Source organism: Lemur catta, chromosome X, assembly GCF_020740605.2.
Source record: "Lemur catta isolate mLemCat1 chromosome X, mLemCat1.pri, whole genome shotgun sequence".
Taxonomy (NCBI): domain Eukaryota; kingdom Metazoa; phylum Chordata; class Mammalia; order Primates; family Lemuridae; genus Lemur; species Lemur catta.
In genome coordinates this window covers 61,571,645-61,588,462 of record NC_059155.1, presented here as the reverse complement: position 1 = coordinate 61,588,462, position 16,818 = coordinate 61,571,645, and the positions used below count along the sequence as shown (strand labels likewise).

Genomic DNA, 16,818 nt, shown 5'->3' with positions numbered 1-16,818 from the left:
GTGCTGCGTGCTTACACGAGAAGCCAAAGGTATCTGTTCAGCCACGTAGGTACTGTGGTCCGTCTGCTGCTTGATTCTCGTTTGGAGAAAGCAGGCGCCTGGACAGTGACTGAAGCATCCAGCAGGGGGCTGGCATTCTCTGTCTATAAGTAACTTAGTTCCTCTTTAGAGCCTCAGCTCAGGAGAGCTGCCGTTTGCTGGTGAAGCTGGTGACGTGCAAAGCATCCTGCCTATAGGATTTGAGGATTTCTCAGTGCAGTTTTTTTTCTACCCACTTTAAACCTTCAGGTTCAAAATATCAGGAAAGACAGGAAATGCTGTGTGAAAATAGCAGACCAAAAGTTCTTAGTTAACTGCAGCCAGGGAGACTCAGACTGTGATGGAAATAGAAAGAGCTGATACAGACTGGGTTTAATTCTAAGCTTTTTTGTGGCTGAGTTTTTGTTGTTGTTAATTTATTGAATTTAGAGTTCTATTGCACTGGTCATGTGAAGGACCAGCATTAAAATACGGACAGTTTTGAATACTATAGCATATATGTACTCAGAGTATTTTTATTAAAGAAGATAAAGAGCCCACCATAGATCTCGTCTTCATCTTCACCCAATTACAAAATCAAAAGTTAAGGAACAGCATCTAAAGACACTTTTAGGTGGGGAAAAGAAAACCTCTAGAGATGGCTCTAAATGATTGTTTCCTTCTGAACTTGGAAATGGACCATTTCGTGCACTGCAACATCTCCAATCACAGTGTGGATTTCCCCATGAACGACGACTCGTTCCACCCGGGAATCTTCTATGTCATCCCTGCAATTTATGGGGTTATCATTCTGATAGGCCTCGTTGGCAACATCACTTTGATCAAGATCTTCTGCACGGTCAAGTCCATGCGAAATGTTCCAAACCTGTTCATTTCCAGTCTGGCTTTGGGAGACCTGCTCCTCCTGGTAACGTGTGTTCCCGTGGATGCCAGCAGGTACCTGGCCGACAGATGGCTGTTTGGCAGGATTGGCTGCAAACTAATCCCCTTTATACAGCTTACCTCTGTGGGGGTGTCTGTCTTCACACTCACGGCACTCTCGGCGGACAGGTAAGTGCTGGCTAAAAGTTACATGCTCTCTGAGGGTGGTAGATGCCTCGGTAAATGACCTGCCATGTCAGGACAGGGACAGATGGAGCTGTTTGTACAAAGGGAAGTTTTACTCAAACTCAGATTCCCTTCTAGGCATGTTTTTGTTCTGGGGATTATTTCTTGAGTTTGACATATTGGTTTAAGGAAAAAAAGTGAGTGAATGGTGGGGATGGAAGGAAACAAATGAGAACAAAAATACCTGTAAGCATAAGACCGAGGTGTGTTTTCTGGAGACAATTGATTTAACATTGCCTTTTCCTAACTTCTCCCTCCCTGCAAAATTAATTGACTGGTGAGGAAGATAATCACACCCAAAAGAATTTAAACCTCAGGTAAATGTTTTTTTAGGGGCAATTCAAAACCGTCAGAGAACAGGAAAGTCCTACCGAATTTCTTCTTCAAAATATTCTTTCAGAAATAACCAAGAGGAGAAAATAAGCCCCATTTCTCTGAAATTTATTTTCCTCAGACAGTTTAACTTTTCTCACAGCTGATTTTGTATTTGATGCTCTGTGACTGAACAAGTTGTGTACTGGTTTTTCTAAGTCTTTCTTAAAGGAAACCAAGCATTATTTGGATTTTTTTTCCTGAAGAAAGCTCCATTCAAGGTTGACTTCTAATTTTAATATCTTTATTCATGTACTTCCGTATACCATGCCTTTGGAGGCATTTTTGTGGGGAGGGAGAGGGAGTTCAGTACAGTGTTTTATGTTGGGAAATATACATATTTGTGAACTGCATTTCTTGCGTGAGCACATTTCATAAAAGTTTACATTTACTCATTTTTAAAATTTCATGCTCATTCTTTGAACATTTATCAAGCATCTGTCATGTAAAAAACACTTGCTTGAATGAACAAGTCAGGAAATATCTGCAGGTTGTTCACAAAAATCATTGAACATATCTTATGTTCTTCTGTGCTCTGGAAACTGGACACAGTAATGAATAGACTTTCAAAGACAGCATAGACTATATGGCCAAATTAAGAAAAATTGGTGTAATGGACCAGAGACTATAAATTTTTATCTTAAAATTAACTTTATGTTATATGTTAAAGATATCTAAGGATTTAAGAGGGTGCCAGAAAAGACAGAGAAGCAGCTCTTGAAAGTTTATACTCCAAACAAAATGTCCCACATTTTAACATGTGTAGTGCTGGCTTCTCATTTTGTAGAGGAGCACACAGTCCTCAGGTGATCTGGCTTTGTCGAGTAATGGACAAATAAAGATAGTGTTATCAATATTTGTAGATGTGTGTTTATACTTAGCTGCCTGAAGTACACAGTTCAGCACATATGACATTTTCAAAGATTGACAAGTAATGTCCCAGAAACAAGGCTTACACATTGCACCAGCCGAACAGGGTTTCTCCATTCCCTCCATGAACCTTCAGCTTGCTCCTACCTTGCACATTTGCCCACTGGATACTAAATGGCCACAGACAGTTGCATGTGTTGATCTGGGGCTGGCAAACTTTGGAGCTGGCAGAAGGTCTATGGCTCATTACCAATGGCCCAGGGCACTTCAGGATGAGGTGATTTTCTTGATGGGAAGGAGAGATTTTGATTTCTGGGTTGGTGAGTGCAGTGGTACAGATGGTGTTTACTGTCTTGTTGGGGAGGAAAACAGAAAGGAAAGTGAGGGCATGGAATATAAAGATACAGCTGCAGGGAACTCTTCTCTGGAGTTTTAAAAGCAGATCAAGTTCACCAGCAGCAGAAAGGGAAAGCTCTTTCAAAAGCCGAATAGCACCCTTTGGCAGCTCCAGTGTGTTCTCAGTAAGTTTATAGTTACTGCTTGTCCTTCTCAAGTTCAGAATTTACTAGAAGATCCCATATAACTAAGCTTTTGTGTTCTACTAAGACTTAAAAAAGCTGATGGATCACCTGTCTCACAGGTAATGCATCTAACTAATTTCAACAGGAAGGATGGGCACTGAGCTAGTTAAACAATATAAGACTGCACTTTTCTATTTATCTCATTTTTAAAAGCTATGGGATTCTTAAAACAATTCTATGAGGTTGGCAGAGCAAATATATATTCTGTATTTTTTCCTCTCTATCAGGTGTAATCTATATACACAGTAACCTCAACAAGTAAGGGCTCAATGTATTTTTGCATGTCTATGTAACTGCATAAGCACTACCTAGATGGAAATATGGAACAGTTCCAGCAACCCCTAGAGTTTCTCTTATACCCCCTCCTTGTTCCTATCCCCCATACACAGGCAATCACTATTCTGATTTCATTCACCATAGATTATTTTTGTCAGTTCTTCAATCTCATATAAATGGCATCATATAGGAAGTACTCCTTTGTGTCTGTCTTCTTATGCTTGTCATTATTTTTGTGATATTCATCCATGCTGGTGCACAGAACAGTGGTTTGTTCTTTTTAATTGTATGTAATGTTCTGTTATATGAAATATACCTCAGTTTATTTATCCATTCTAATACTGATGCACATTAGGTTGTTCCCAGTTTGGGGTTGAGAATAGCCTGCTCTGGACAGGTTATTCACGTCTTTGGGGGAACATAAGTGTGTATTTCTCTTTATTTTTTAATTTTTTCTTTTATCCTCATGTCTAAGTATTTATTTCTCTTGAGTATATGTCTGGGAGTGAATTGCTGGGTCACAGGGGCATATATTTAGTAAATATAGTAAATATTGTCAGTTTGCCAAGGTGGCAGTCTGTATTAGAAAAGTTGGTAAAAGGGTGAACCAGAAAAGAAATGGATGATCATCAGAATCATAGGGAAGCTTTAAAAACATACAGATTGCTAGGCCCCATCCTGAATCTATTGCATCATGGTTTCTGAGTTATGAGTGAGACACATAACAATGATAATCCATCCCTATCCCCTACAGCCTGACCGGCAATACCAGTCCTCGTCCCAACCTCCCTTCGGTATAGTTCTCTCCTCCCCAGGTGAAGTTGAGTCTTTGTCAATATGAAAATAATAAGAATTTTCTAGAAAAGTTTATACTGGTGTCATCATTTGAAAGGGAGACTTCAAGGCAGTCCCAGAAACCAGAATTCTAGGGATTTGCTTGGCTGACCAATTGCAGGTTTGCATTCAAGCACCTTGAATATTGGTCCTTATTTTCCCTCTCCTCCATGCTTTCTGTCCTTACACGCACTGATGTACTCATACACGGTGGTTGCGCTGATGTGTGACTCTGCTTCCTTGCTCATGCCATGTTCTACCCACTCTCCTGAATGCTTTCTCCCTTCCTACATATAAGATTGTACTCCTCATCCCGTGTGGTGTATAGGCTTGGAATGGGCACCAACAAACTTGCATTTTAGATATTTTCCTGCCATTATTACCCATGTAAGGAAGTTGGACCAAGTCATTTAACTCTCTGATCTTGGTTTAATCATTTATAGAATGATGGAGCTGAGTTAGGTGATTTCTATGGTCCCTCCAAGTTCTAAAATCTTGTGATTTTTATCTGTCATCTTGCTTGTCATTTAGAATCTGGCTTAAGCCTCCTCCTGAAAGCCCTAGGTTGGTCCATTCTAGCCCAAATTTCCTGACCCTCTTGTAAACATGAGATTTATTATCTGAGGCATGAATTATCTTGTGACATCTTTCATCTTGCTATTTGGAAGTGTTTCACTTTTCATTTTTTTAGCCTCTCCTATATTCATTGCTTTTAATTTTTAGGTTGATTATTAAGAATGTTGAGGGCAGAATTTCTTATATATTTTTGTGTCTTCCACAGTGCCCCACAGGTTCCTTGTGCTAAATGGATGATCAAAAAATATTGACTAATTATGTTTAGTTAATGCATACTATTCTCATGATTATTATTACTATTCTGCCTTTTGGGGATTCATGTGAAAATGTACTCTTAAATTTGTATCACGTAAGTCACCTGCTTCTTATCTGTTCCTCTCTATTAAGCTCTCATTACCTGGGTAAATGAGAGAAAAGCTATTTTTTATGAGTCAGTAAATAGACTTCAGGGATAAATAGATGAGTGGATGGATAGGTAGATGGAAAGATAGGTGGGTGGATGGGTATATAGCTGGCTTGGTGGGTGGTGGATTGGGTGGATGGATGGGTAGATGGGTGGATGGGTGAACAGATGGGTGAGTAGATGGGTGAATGGTTGGATAGATGTATATATTTTTTACATACTGGTCATTCCTACTAGATGTCTACCTCTGTGGTAGGTGCCTCAGTTTATGTAAATGGAATTTAAGACCTAAATTGAACTCTCAATAGAAAAGGGTGAGGATAGTTGTGTTTTCTTTTCCAGTAAGTATAAAGTTTAGGGCTGAATTTAATGTTGCCAGCATGTGATGGCCAAGTTATATCACGCCCACTTCAGTGTTATCATTCAGTGTTATTTCTGCTAGAATGGAGCTGGCAGAATGGATCCCTAAGGACAGGTGGATATGGCAGTTCCACTGTAACGTGATTCTTCTTTGATTCTATGGAAAGGCTGGTTATAAGTTTCCTTGTGATTTGGAATGTGGAAAGAAATAGGAAAGTATTATATGTGTGCAAACTTTTTGAAGTACAGATTCTTGGAATTTGTTGCAAGGAATTTCTGAGATAATGTGGTTTTCAGCCTTTCCAGACATCTAGAGCTTCATGATCCAACATGGTAGCCACTAACCACATGTGGCTATTTACATTTAAATTTAACTTAAATAAAATTGAAAATTCAATTCCTTGGTCAGACCAGCCACATGTTAAGTGCTCAGTAGCCATATGTGGCTAGTGGCTACTCTATTGGACAGCAAAGATACAGAATATTCCCATCATTGCAGGGTTCTATTGGACAGGGCAGAAAAGAGTTTGTTCTGTGCCTGGGGTTCCAAATCTCTTTCCCAGGATATGTGCTTGCTTCTCTCTCTCATAGATGGTATCAGGAATTCCCCAGGAATTCCCAGCTGCACAGTCTCTTCCTGTCTGAAGTATCTTCTACTGGAAGACACTTATAAATGAAGGGGGAAGAATTCAGGCAGCCCAATACAATCTCCAGTCACAGATTTGGGGAATTTAGGCATCCCATTAATGAGGTTTTGAGATATTCTGAAGAATATATGAGGGGTCAACTTTCCAGGTCTGCATTATGAACTTCTGTCTGATCCTTCCTTCCTTTTTTTTTTTTGAAACAGAGTCTCACTCTGTTGCCCTGGGTAGAGTGCAGTGGTTTCATCATAGCTCATTGCAACTTCCAACTCTTGGGTTCAAGCGATCCTCCTGCCTCAGCCTCCCCAGTAGCTGGGACTATAGGTGTGTGCCACAACACTCAGCTAATTTTTCTATTTTTAGTAGAGACGGGGTCTTGCTCTTGCTCAGGCTGGTCTTGAACTCCTGAGCTCAAGCAATCCCAGAGGCAGCAAGCCTCCCAGAATGCTAGGATTACAGGTGTGAGCCAACACACCCAGCCTCTTCCATTCTTTTTGGTGGGCTCTCTTCTGTCTGCCAGTCTATCTGTATATCCTCCTATCTCAAGACTTGCCAGAACAAACCCTTCTCATTGTGTCCCACATGTGCCACCAGACTTCTCCCCTCTCTAACCTTATTTCCCTTTCTCTAATAGCTGGGCCCTACTCTCTCCATCTACCCAGATCCTATCAATCCTCCAAGGCACAGTTCAAGTCCTTTCTCTTCTATTAAGCATTCCATGATCTTTTGCTCTCATTGATTTTTCCCTTTCCCAAGATGTTTTTGCCTATATTGTTCATTACACACTGAATCTATCCTGCCTTGCCCTACTAGGTCCTTTTTACAGATGTGTTTTCTACCTCCTTAATCATATGGGAAACTCCACAGGGTCTGTGACTTCTACAACACTCAGGTCCACCTTACATCTAGTAAGAGCACAATAACTATGGCTTGGTTGATGTTTGAGCAGTGACAAAAATGATAAAGTCTAGCAGCTTGAAGTAGAAGTCATCTTAAAGTTCAAATCCTTGTTTGACACAGAGACCAAAAGAGGTGATGGGATTTAAGTTTGTCACAACAAATTCAGAGCAGAGTCAGACTAGAAAGAACCCAGCTCTCATCATTCCAAGTCTTAGTTTCTTCAGGGGAACTGGAAACATTTCTTTAGAAACCACCAAAACATAGAGTCTGGAGGATGATGAGAAACTGGTTAATGGGTACAATGTATATTATTCAGGTGGTGGATACCCCAAAAGCCCTGACTTGATCACTATGCAATCTATACATGTAACAAAATTGCACATGTACTCCATAAACTTGTACAAGTAAAAAGCAAAGAAAAAAAAACAGGGGAGGGGGTAGATATTGCAGTTTTTCAACATTTGCTTTTTAATGCTGTTTCATTTAAATAATGTACATACATTGCTTTGATAAAAATAAAAAATGAATTTTAAAGGATAATCCATAATGTGTATAAGTGCAACATTATATTTCTTTACAAAGTGGAGTTAATACAAAGTTTTTCAATTTACAAAAAGAAAAAAAAAACCAAAGTCTGATTCTACTTCCCTGCTCTGGACAGCAGGAACTACTGACTCCAAACCCTGCCTTTCTGAAGGAAGATATCCTGAGTGACTCCAGGGTGGTCCCCTTCTAAGGGGGGTCACCACAGTGATTCCAAAAGCTCCTCTACTGTTCTAGAGGCCCAGCTTCATTGATTCCGAGGAGATTGGCCGCTTTTTCACAAGGGAAAACATAATTAATTTTTTGTAAAGTATTTTCCAGAAATGCTTTACAAGAAAGTCTATCTGTTGGAACAGTTTACATGAGCTGCCAGTTCATGACTTCTCTATAGCTTGATTTTTCTGAAGCACATGCTGCATCTCTAGAAGGAAACTCAGCTCGTGTCTCTCCACAGCAATGGGACTACCACAGCTGCCAGCAGACTCTGGGGGTGGGGAGAGGGCAAGTGCTGTGGAAGCGAGTTTTCCCAGCAAGGCTCTTTCAACTGGAGAGCTGTGGAAGAGGGAAAGGGCAGGAAAGAACTTTGACCTTGTGTCTCACACGTTCTCTCTTAAAAGTGTTAGGCTTTTATATGATTAATTATCACTTGTGGCAACTTAATATGCATAGAGCCAAAAAAAAAAAAAAAGCACAAACTCGATCATGAAACATAGAGCAGAGCTTGAAAAGTTTCCCTGGTGAGGTTTTTTGAACTGTTCCTGTCAATAAAATCCTTTGAAAATAGGTTAAATTTGCATTTTTGCACTTGTGTATCTTCCTAGTGTGTGGGGTTTGCATAAATTCTATCTTAATTAAAATGCATGTTTTTTCAGAGTAAAAAAAAAAGTTTTTCTCCATTCCTTTTTTTTTAACCTCTTAGTAATAGAACAGGGTATTTTGAAGAGGTTCAGTTTACATATTGAACATCATTTCCTGTGTCTTTCTTGGCCACTCAATATAAAGAAATGGCCAACACCATCCCATCATCTAGGTTCTCTTTTCAAATTTATTGAGGCATAATTTAGGTACAGTAAATTTTTAGATGTACATTTATATCAGTTTTGGCAAATTTCTACAGTCTACAGTCACATCACCACAACCATGGCAATCAACACAGAGAACATTTCCATCAGCCCCCAAAATTCTCTCATGCCCCTTTGTAGTATATCTCTTTCCTCCACTCCCAGCTCCTGGCAACCACTGATCTTTTCCAAAATGTCATACAAATGATAAAATATAGCATGTAGCTGTTTGAGTCTGGCTTCTTTCAACTTATGCTGTACATATCAGCAATTCCTTTTTATTGCTGAGTAGTATTCCATTGCATTGGATGTACCATTTGAGTTTATCCATTCCCTAGTTAGTGGGCATTAGGGTTGTTTTTGGTTTTGAGTGAGTATGAATAAAGCTGCCATAAATATTCATGTACAGTTTTCATATAGACATATGTCTTCATTTCTCTTGAATAAATATCCTATATTATTTTTCTTGAGAATTATTTTATTCATTTGTTTCTTTACTGTCTGTCTGCTACCACTAGAATCTAAGCTCCAAAAAAGTGGGAAGCTATCTTGTTCATTGGTATATTCCCTGACACTAGAACAGTCCCTAACCTGTAGTAGGTGCTTGATAAATGTTTGTTGAATTGATGAATGAATAGATGCATGAAGGAAAGAATAAAGGAAGGAAAGAATTCTAGTATGTCCCACTAGGTGAACCTGGAATACTGGATTATGATCTGTGGGTCATGTTGCTCATTTCCTTCCACGGTTAACAGAGTAACTGTGGTAGATAGAACAATGGTTCCAACTCTAGATGGCAAGAGTTTATCCAGGTTTTATGGGGACCATCCAAGGGGTGCCTTTAAAGAAAAACCACATAAAATTATGAATATAAAATTCAGTAGAGAAGTGAATGTTTTAAAACGTTTAAAAATCATACATTAGACTTAGAAATCACCATACATTACAAATTTAAATAAGCTGATAAAATCCACAAACATCATAAAATCCAGAAAAAGAAACATAATTTATTACATAACTACTTGAGATACCTCTATCATACATGTTTTCTTAAATATTTTAGCTTCATCCCCATTTGTCTCCTTTTAAAATGATCATGATTTGGTAATATCCATTTCTATAGAGAAAATACAAGGATAAGTCAGTCTTCTAGCATGGTTGATTAAAATTGCCTTTTTATTAATGAGGGATTAGAAAAGTTTCTTTCAGCTTCATAACTTACTATTGGTAATGTCAGATATATGTTTAGAATTATTATAAAATTTGAGAAAACCACTATCAAGTTTCTTTCATATCTGGCCTATAAAAAATCCATGGCCTTTCGAGTTTTCTTGTGCCTTGAGTAATCTTAAATACTCCCTCAATTGATGGCATCTATTAACCTATTCACCATCAATATCTTCACATTATGAGTTTTGTGTAATCTTCATCAATGTCAGTATTTTGTGGGTATGTATAACATGAGTGACTTTACACAAATATATTTGCTATTTGTAATTTGGCTACAGGTTTCTGCCCTATAAACACAACCACTGATAAACTTAATTCTACTCATATATTTGGATTTAAATCTACTGTCTTATTATGTGATTTTTATTGGTTTTACCTGTTATGTAATCTTTTTTCCCCTCCCTTCTTGCCCTCTTTTAAATTAATTAAATATTTTCATTATTCTGTTTTCCCCCTCTATGAATTTGTTAATTATACAAGCTCTTTTTAATATTTTTGTTTGTTTGTTTTGTTTTTGAGACAGAGTCTCGCTGTGTTGCCCGGGCTAGAGTGAGTGCCGTGGCGTCAGCCTAGCTCACAGCAACCTCAAACTCCTGGGCTTAAGCAATCCTACTGCCTCAGCCTCCCCAGTAGCTGGGACTACAGGCATACGCCACCATGCCCGGCTAATTTTTTCTATATATATTTTAGTTGGCCAGATAATTTCTTTCTATTTTTAGTAGAGACGAGGTCTCGCTCTTGCTCAGGCTGGTCTCGAACTCCTGACCTCGAGCAATCCACCCACCTCGGCCTCCCAGAGTGCTAGGATTACAGGTGTGAGCCACCGCGCCCGGCCTCTTTTTAATATTTTTTAAGGGCTACCCTAGAGTTCACATGTGTCCTTGACTTATTAGAACCTACTACAAATTAGAACTTTCCCATTTCCTGGACAATGCAAGGATAATAGGATAGTTTAATTTCATTTTAAATTCCCTCTTATCTTTTTTTTGGTTATTTTGATTCTATATTTTTTATTAATAAATAATTCTCTCTATATTTTAAAACCCACAAGCCATTATTTTTATTGCCCATACCTACTTTACATTCACTCACATATTTACCTTTGAATTTAGATTTACCCACTTATTTACCTTTTTTGTTGTTCTCCATTCCTTCCTGCATCTCTATGGCTTCACCTGAGATCACTTTACTTCTGCTCAAAGAACTCCCTTCAATATTTCATTTGGTATAAGTTTAACGGGGATATATTTTCTCAGTTTTTGTTTGTCTGAAAATGTCTTTATTTCATGTACTTTTGGGAGGACATTTTTACTGGGCATAGAATTCTAGGCTGAAAATTCTTGTCTTTCAGCACTTTGAAGTTGCCATTCATTGTACTCTGACTTCTGCTGTTAAGTCAGATGTCAGTTTTATTGTTGCTCCTTTAACAGTATTGATTTTTTTTCTCTTGGACTGATTTGAAGATTTTTCTCTTTATCTTTGATTTTCAGCAGTATTACTATGATGCACTTAGGTGTGGTTTTCTTGGTATTTTCCCTGCTTGGGGTTCATAGGGTTTCTTAAATCTGTAGCCTGAAGATTTTAGTCAGTTTTGGAAAATTCTCAACCATGACAGCTTCAAATATTGCTTCTGCCCCATCCTCTCTTTCCTCTTCTTTATGCTGACTACATATAAATAGAATAACTACACGTTAACTTTAAGCTTTTTAAGTGTTTTTCCCATTTGGTTGTTTTTGCTTTTATCAAGGCAGGCAATTTCATATTGGGATCAGACATCTATTACTGAGAAGTATTTTAAACACAATTTCATTTCACCATTTCTCCATGTTCCATACATTTCCCAGTCTCTTTTCTGTATTTTCCAGCCTTTTTTCTCACTGTTCTTCAGTCTGGCCATTTTCGGTTCACTAATCCTCTCTTCAGTTGTGTCTAGTCTGCTTTGAAGCTTCCATTTAATTCTTAATTTCAGTTACTGTATATTGCAATTCTAGAATTTCCATTTGGTTCCATCTTGTAATCTAATTTCTCAGTTTAGTCCCAATATATTTTTTTTTGATACAGAGTCTCACTCTGTTGCCCGGGCTAAAGTGAGTGTCGTGGCGTCAGCCTAGCTCACAGAAACCTCAAACTCCTGGGCTTAAGTGATCCTGCTGCCTCAGCCTCCTGAGTAGCTGGGACTACAGCCATGCACCACCATGCCCGGCTACCAATATATTTTAAAATACCTTTCTGGTAATTCCACCATGTGGAACCTCTACAAATCTGTTTCTGTTATATATTTTTATTTCTCTTGTTTTTTTCTGGCCATTTTGTTTTGTCTCTTGGTATGCCAGGCAATTTTTGTTTGAATGTCTGATTTTGTATAAGAAGGATTGTAGATAATTTGAGGCTCTGGATAGCATCATTTCCCAGAAAAGATTAACTTTTGCTTCTTACAGGCAGTTAGGAAGTGGCATTATATCTGACCCAATCAAGGATTGAGCAGATTGGAGGCTGGACTTTGGTCTTTGGGAAAGTGGGTCTATTTCTAGTTCTCTTTTACACTAGGGTTACCCTTTTGGGCATCTAAAAGCCTGGGGTGTTAAGCTGGACTTGTCTCTGTAGTGGTCCCTGGACTCCACTTACTATCCTCCTTCATCTTCAAACTGCTAGAAGCTCTGCTCAGCTCTCAGTTTCTCTGCTGCTACTTGAAATTTGATAAATGCATTTAAGGGGAAAATGAGCTGAATCACAGCTTCATCTCTTTGCACACCCTTTCTCTCCAGGATTTTGGCTCCTCAAATCCTTATTACCTTGTTATTTCTCTGATGTTTTCAAAGAGATTTTTCTGACTCTTCATTTCAGGATTGTTGGTCAGTTAACAAGCTAGTTTGCCATCAAAAGGGGAACATCCTATGCTACTTCTCTTAAAGACTTGATCTGCTGCCCTAAAAACTACACACATCTCAGTTTCTTAAAAGAAGAGTTCAGAACTAACTATTCTGGCCTGTGGGATCAGCATTTGGAGTCTCAAATTATCTCTGCAATTTTGAGTCAGAGAAGTGAGTTCTGGCTAACCTCAAAGTGAGTAAGTGAGGAATCTCAGCTGATGCCTGTAGCAATGGACACTGCCAAGCATTTAGGTACATCAAAGCCTCTGGGATCTTTAAACTAAGCCAGGACTCTTAGCCCCAATAAGCAGGAGCTAGAGATGACATTTCGTTATGCAGTGATTGATAACAGCTAAAATTTCATGGGAAGGAAAGAGCCAGAATGTTCCTAAGGTACATTTCTTTAAACTCCACTTCTTTATTACTTTTTCTTCTCTCTCTCTCTCTTTCATTTTTTGTATTGTACTCAGATCAATTGGCCAGTGGTGATAGCTAAAGGTTACATGGGAAAGAAATAGGAGAAAAATACAAAATGTGGTACATAAAGAAATTTATTTTCCAATACGAGAAGAACTTACTGTGACAGTAATGTGTCTACGTGACGCACTTCTTTCTTTATGCTGTCTACATATAAATAGAATAATTACAGGTCAACTTGAAGCTTTTTAAAGTTTCTTTTTTTTCTTTGGTGGTGGTTGTTTTTTAATTGAGTTAGGTAATTTCCTACCAGCAGCTGGCCTCTTTTATGAGAAATACCTTAAATACAATTTTAAAACAATAGAAAATTATGTAAAAACAAAATCACAGTAGTTACCCTATGAGGACATATGAAAAATGTTTGTTTCCTTTTAACCAAATGGTGATCAGAACAGATTTTTAAGAATTCTGTTATCTTTCTTCTCCCCTTCCACTTTAAATAACTGGAAACATCACAGAAGAGCAGAAATATCAGAACTTGGCATCATTTCTTTCTTATATTGTCAATAGAAGTAAAATTGAAGGCTAGAATGATGATGATTTAAGGAATACATGTGCTGTTGGATGAAGACTAGAGCAGTCAATGTTTAGTTTTAAGTATTCTTTACTTGTGCTTTAAGAAGACCCGAGAATCTAAAGTGCTACAGTCAAATATAAAAATCTCCTCTGACTTGGGGATCAAGAAACCAAGGTCTAGTCTTGGTTCTCAGGTAACTGGCTGTGGGACCTCTCTGGGATCCAGTTTCCTCTTCTTTAAGTTAAGTAAATGACACTGATGACCTCTAAGTTTTATATTCCATAGTTACATAGAAAAGAGATTTGTAATTAGACGTGTATGCATTTGTCTGTACTAGGATAACAGCACTGTCTATGCTAACCTAGCATCATCTATTCTAAGAATTCTTCACAAAGGCACATGTACCTATCCTTGTATAGTTCATTAAGGGCTTTTCCTGGGTGTATTCTGCTTCCCCAACCATATTTTAAATCCCCAGTGTCCAGAGACTTTTATATCCATAGTGCCAAGCAGAGCCTGAGATGCCAAATTAGTACTTACATGTGTTCCTAAATTGACTTAGCATCCTGAGCAATGAGTGCTTAGTACTGGAAGACCAACGACAGGGGTCGGTGACCTATTGTCTTCATTATCACAAATTAGTAAGTCTAGCAGGCAGTGCTGTGCCAGATGGAAGGTGGGCTTACCTATGCTTAAAGAAGGAACCAGCAGCTTTGGTACGGACAGGCAGAGAACAGCAGAAACATTAGCCACGTTTACATATTCAGTGCACATAGGCCAGGAGTTGGCAAATTTTTTCTGTAAAGGGCCAGATAGTAAACATTTTATGTTTTGTGAGCCATACAGTCTCTGCTGCAACCACTCAATTCTGCCTTTGTAGGGTGAAATCTGCCACAGACAATGCATAAACAAATGGGTGCGGCTCTGGTCCAATAAAGCTTTATTTATGGACATTGAAATTTGAATTTCATGAAATTTTCACCTCACAAAATATTCTTCTTCTTTTCATTTATTTCTCAACCATTTAAAATGTAAAAACTATTCTTTTTTATTTTTTATTTTTTTATTTCAGGATATTATGGAGGTACACACGTTTTGGTTACATAATTTGCTTTCATACAGTTTTAGTCAAAGTTATAAGTGTGCCCTTCACCTGGATAATGTGCATTGTACCCATTAGGTGTGAATTTACACATCCCCTCCCCCCCCACCTACTTGATTTCCATATGTGCACATAGATGTTGATTGATTAGTTCCAATTTAGTATTGAGTTCATGTGGTGCTTGTTTTTCCATTCTTGTGATACTTCACTTAGAAGAATGGTCTCCACTTCCATCCAGGTTGTTACAAACGATACTAGATCAATACAGAAACAGGCAAAGGACCAGATTTGGTCAGTGGGTCTTAGTTTACTGTCCATGATATAGAGGGTGCATGTTTTCTAGGGTGGTTATTTAGCAGTGAGAGTTTCTTATTTCAATGGAGTGAGACCTCAGGTAATCCAAGACTCCTTTCCAGTTAGCCAGGACAGACTTCCTAGGGGATATTATGAATAAGAATCATATGTCCACGTGATGCTTTAGGGTTATGAGGCACTGTCATATCATGAACATTGGCTTTTTGGATTATCAGGAATCCCTATCATTATCCCTGTTTTTAGAATAGTGAAATGAGAGTTCTACATCACATGATTACAAAACAGTAAAATTGAGAGTCAAGCCAAACTCTTTAAGCTTAGTGTTTTTTTCCAGCATGCCCCGAGTCCTCTGTGATGCTAACAGTTGTTTAAATAAAGAAAATGAGTAAGTTTTAAATCAAGGTTTAGCTGGATTCCAACTTCCCTAGGTAGTGGACATGAGGGCAAGACCCGTTCTATTGTTTACTGGGGAAGATGTAAACAGGCGCTGTGCTTCTCACCATTTCCTTTAAATGCTTCACCCTCATGTATGGTGCTGCTGCCTCTAAGGTCACAGGCTCATGTGAGCCAATTGCTTTAAAATTGTTAAAAAAGGGAATTGGGCTCTGGGAGAATCACTTCTTCAGTTACCCCCAGCGATCCTTCTAGACTTGAAATTGTTAGAGAAATAGAAAGCGTTTTGGCTATAGGAGGTCTCTTGGGAAAAGGCTGGTAAATGGTGTCCAGAGTGATTTGGGGTAAGAGGGCTTGAGAGGAATGTTTGGTCAGGAGCATGGCAGGAGAGGGATGGGTCATCTGGGGCATCTAGAACCCATTTCCTTCTTTGAAAGTAAGCCATTACAGGCCAAATTGGATGGATAGTTGTAGATTTTTAGTTTTAGTCATTTATTTATTCAATCAATAAAGTAGGCAGGAAATTTACAAACCATAGACCCTACTCTTAAGAGATTGATAGTCCTGTGACCCAGGCTCTATTGACCCTCTTAATTTCCAGGCTGGAATAAGTGAAAATGTCACTGAGTGTTCAGGGCTTATATTTCTTTAAACTCTTCTGTACATAGTGTGGGACCATGCAAAAGTAGGTGCTTAAGGTATGCTTTGTATTGCCAGATGTGTTACTTTGGGGAGAGTGGGGTGTGCTTTGCTTCATTTAAGCATGACGTGTTTGTTGCACTGGAGCTGACTGTAGGAAGAACCTGTGAAATCAGGCACATTGCCCTCTAGTGACTACCAGGGTTCCCTGAAAGGTCATGGTGCCCAGAGGGGCTTGCTGCCATCTGCAGAGCACTGCCTGCTGGCTAGAGAGGTCATGGGCATCTGTGTGAGACTGGGAGATGCTTATGCTATAGATCATAAAAAGAGATATAGAATTGTATGCTCTCAATTCAGTACAAAAAAGACAAAGGAAAAATTTGAAGGAAATATATCAAAATATCACACGCAAGACTTACAGATGATTTTTTTTCTTGTTTTTAGAATTCTTTACTGTCTAATTTTTTACAGTGAGCTCTTTGTCCTTTTATAATAACTTTTTTTAACTGAAAAAGTCCTTCAAATTAGCTAACTGCCTCTCATCCATCTTCCTTGTTGATATTTTTGCTGACTCAAAGCAACTATTTCAGTTGGTTCTTAAGATACCCCTAAAGTTATATGATGACAAGCTTACAAGCTATTTCTTCTTTCTTCCCTTCCTTCCTTGCTCTTTTTTCTTTATTTTTAAAATTTTATTGTGGTAAAATAT

At 38.4% G+C, this 16,818-nt stretch overlaps 1 protein-coding gene across 1 annotated transcript in view; it reads left to right on the top strand.

Annotated features, from left to right (window-relative positions):
• The first annotated feature begins 280 nt into the window (after positions 1 to 280).
• Positions 281 to 16,818, top strand: part of GRPR (gastrin releasing peptide receptor) — a 33,946-nt gene continuing 17,408 nt past the window's right edge. Inside the window, exon 1 of the mRNA XM_045538315.1 lies at positions 281 to 1,089. Within this exon, the coding sequence (XP_045394271.1) occupies positions 677 to 1,089 (413 nt within the window). The 5' untranslated portion in view covers positions 281 to 676. The remainder of the gene's footprint in view (positions 1,090 to 16,818) is intronic.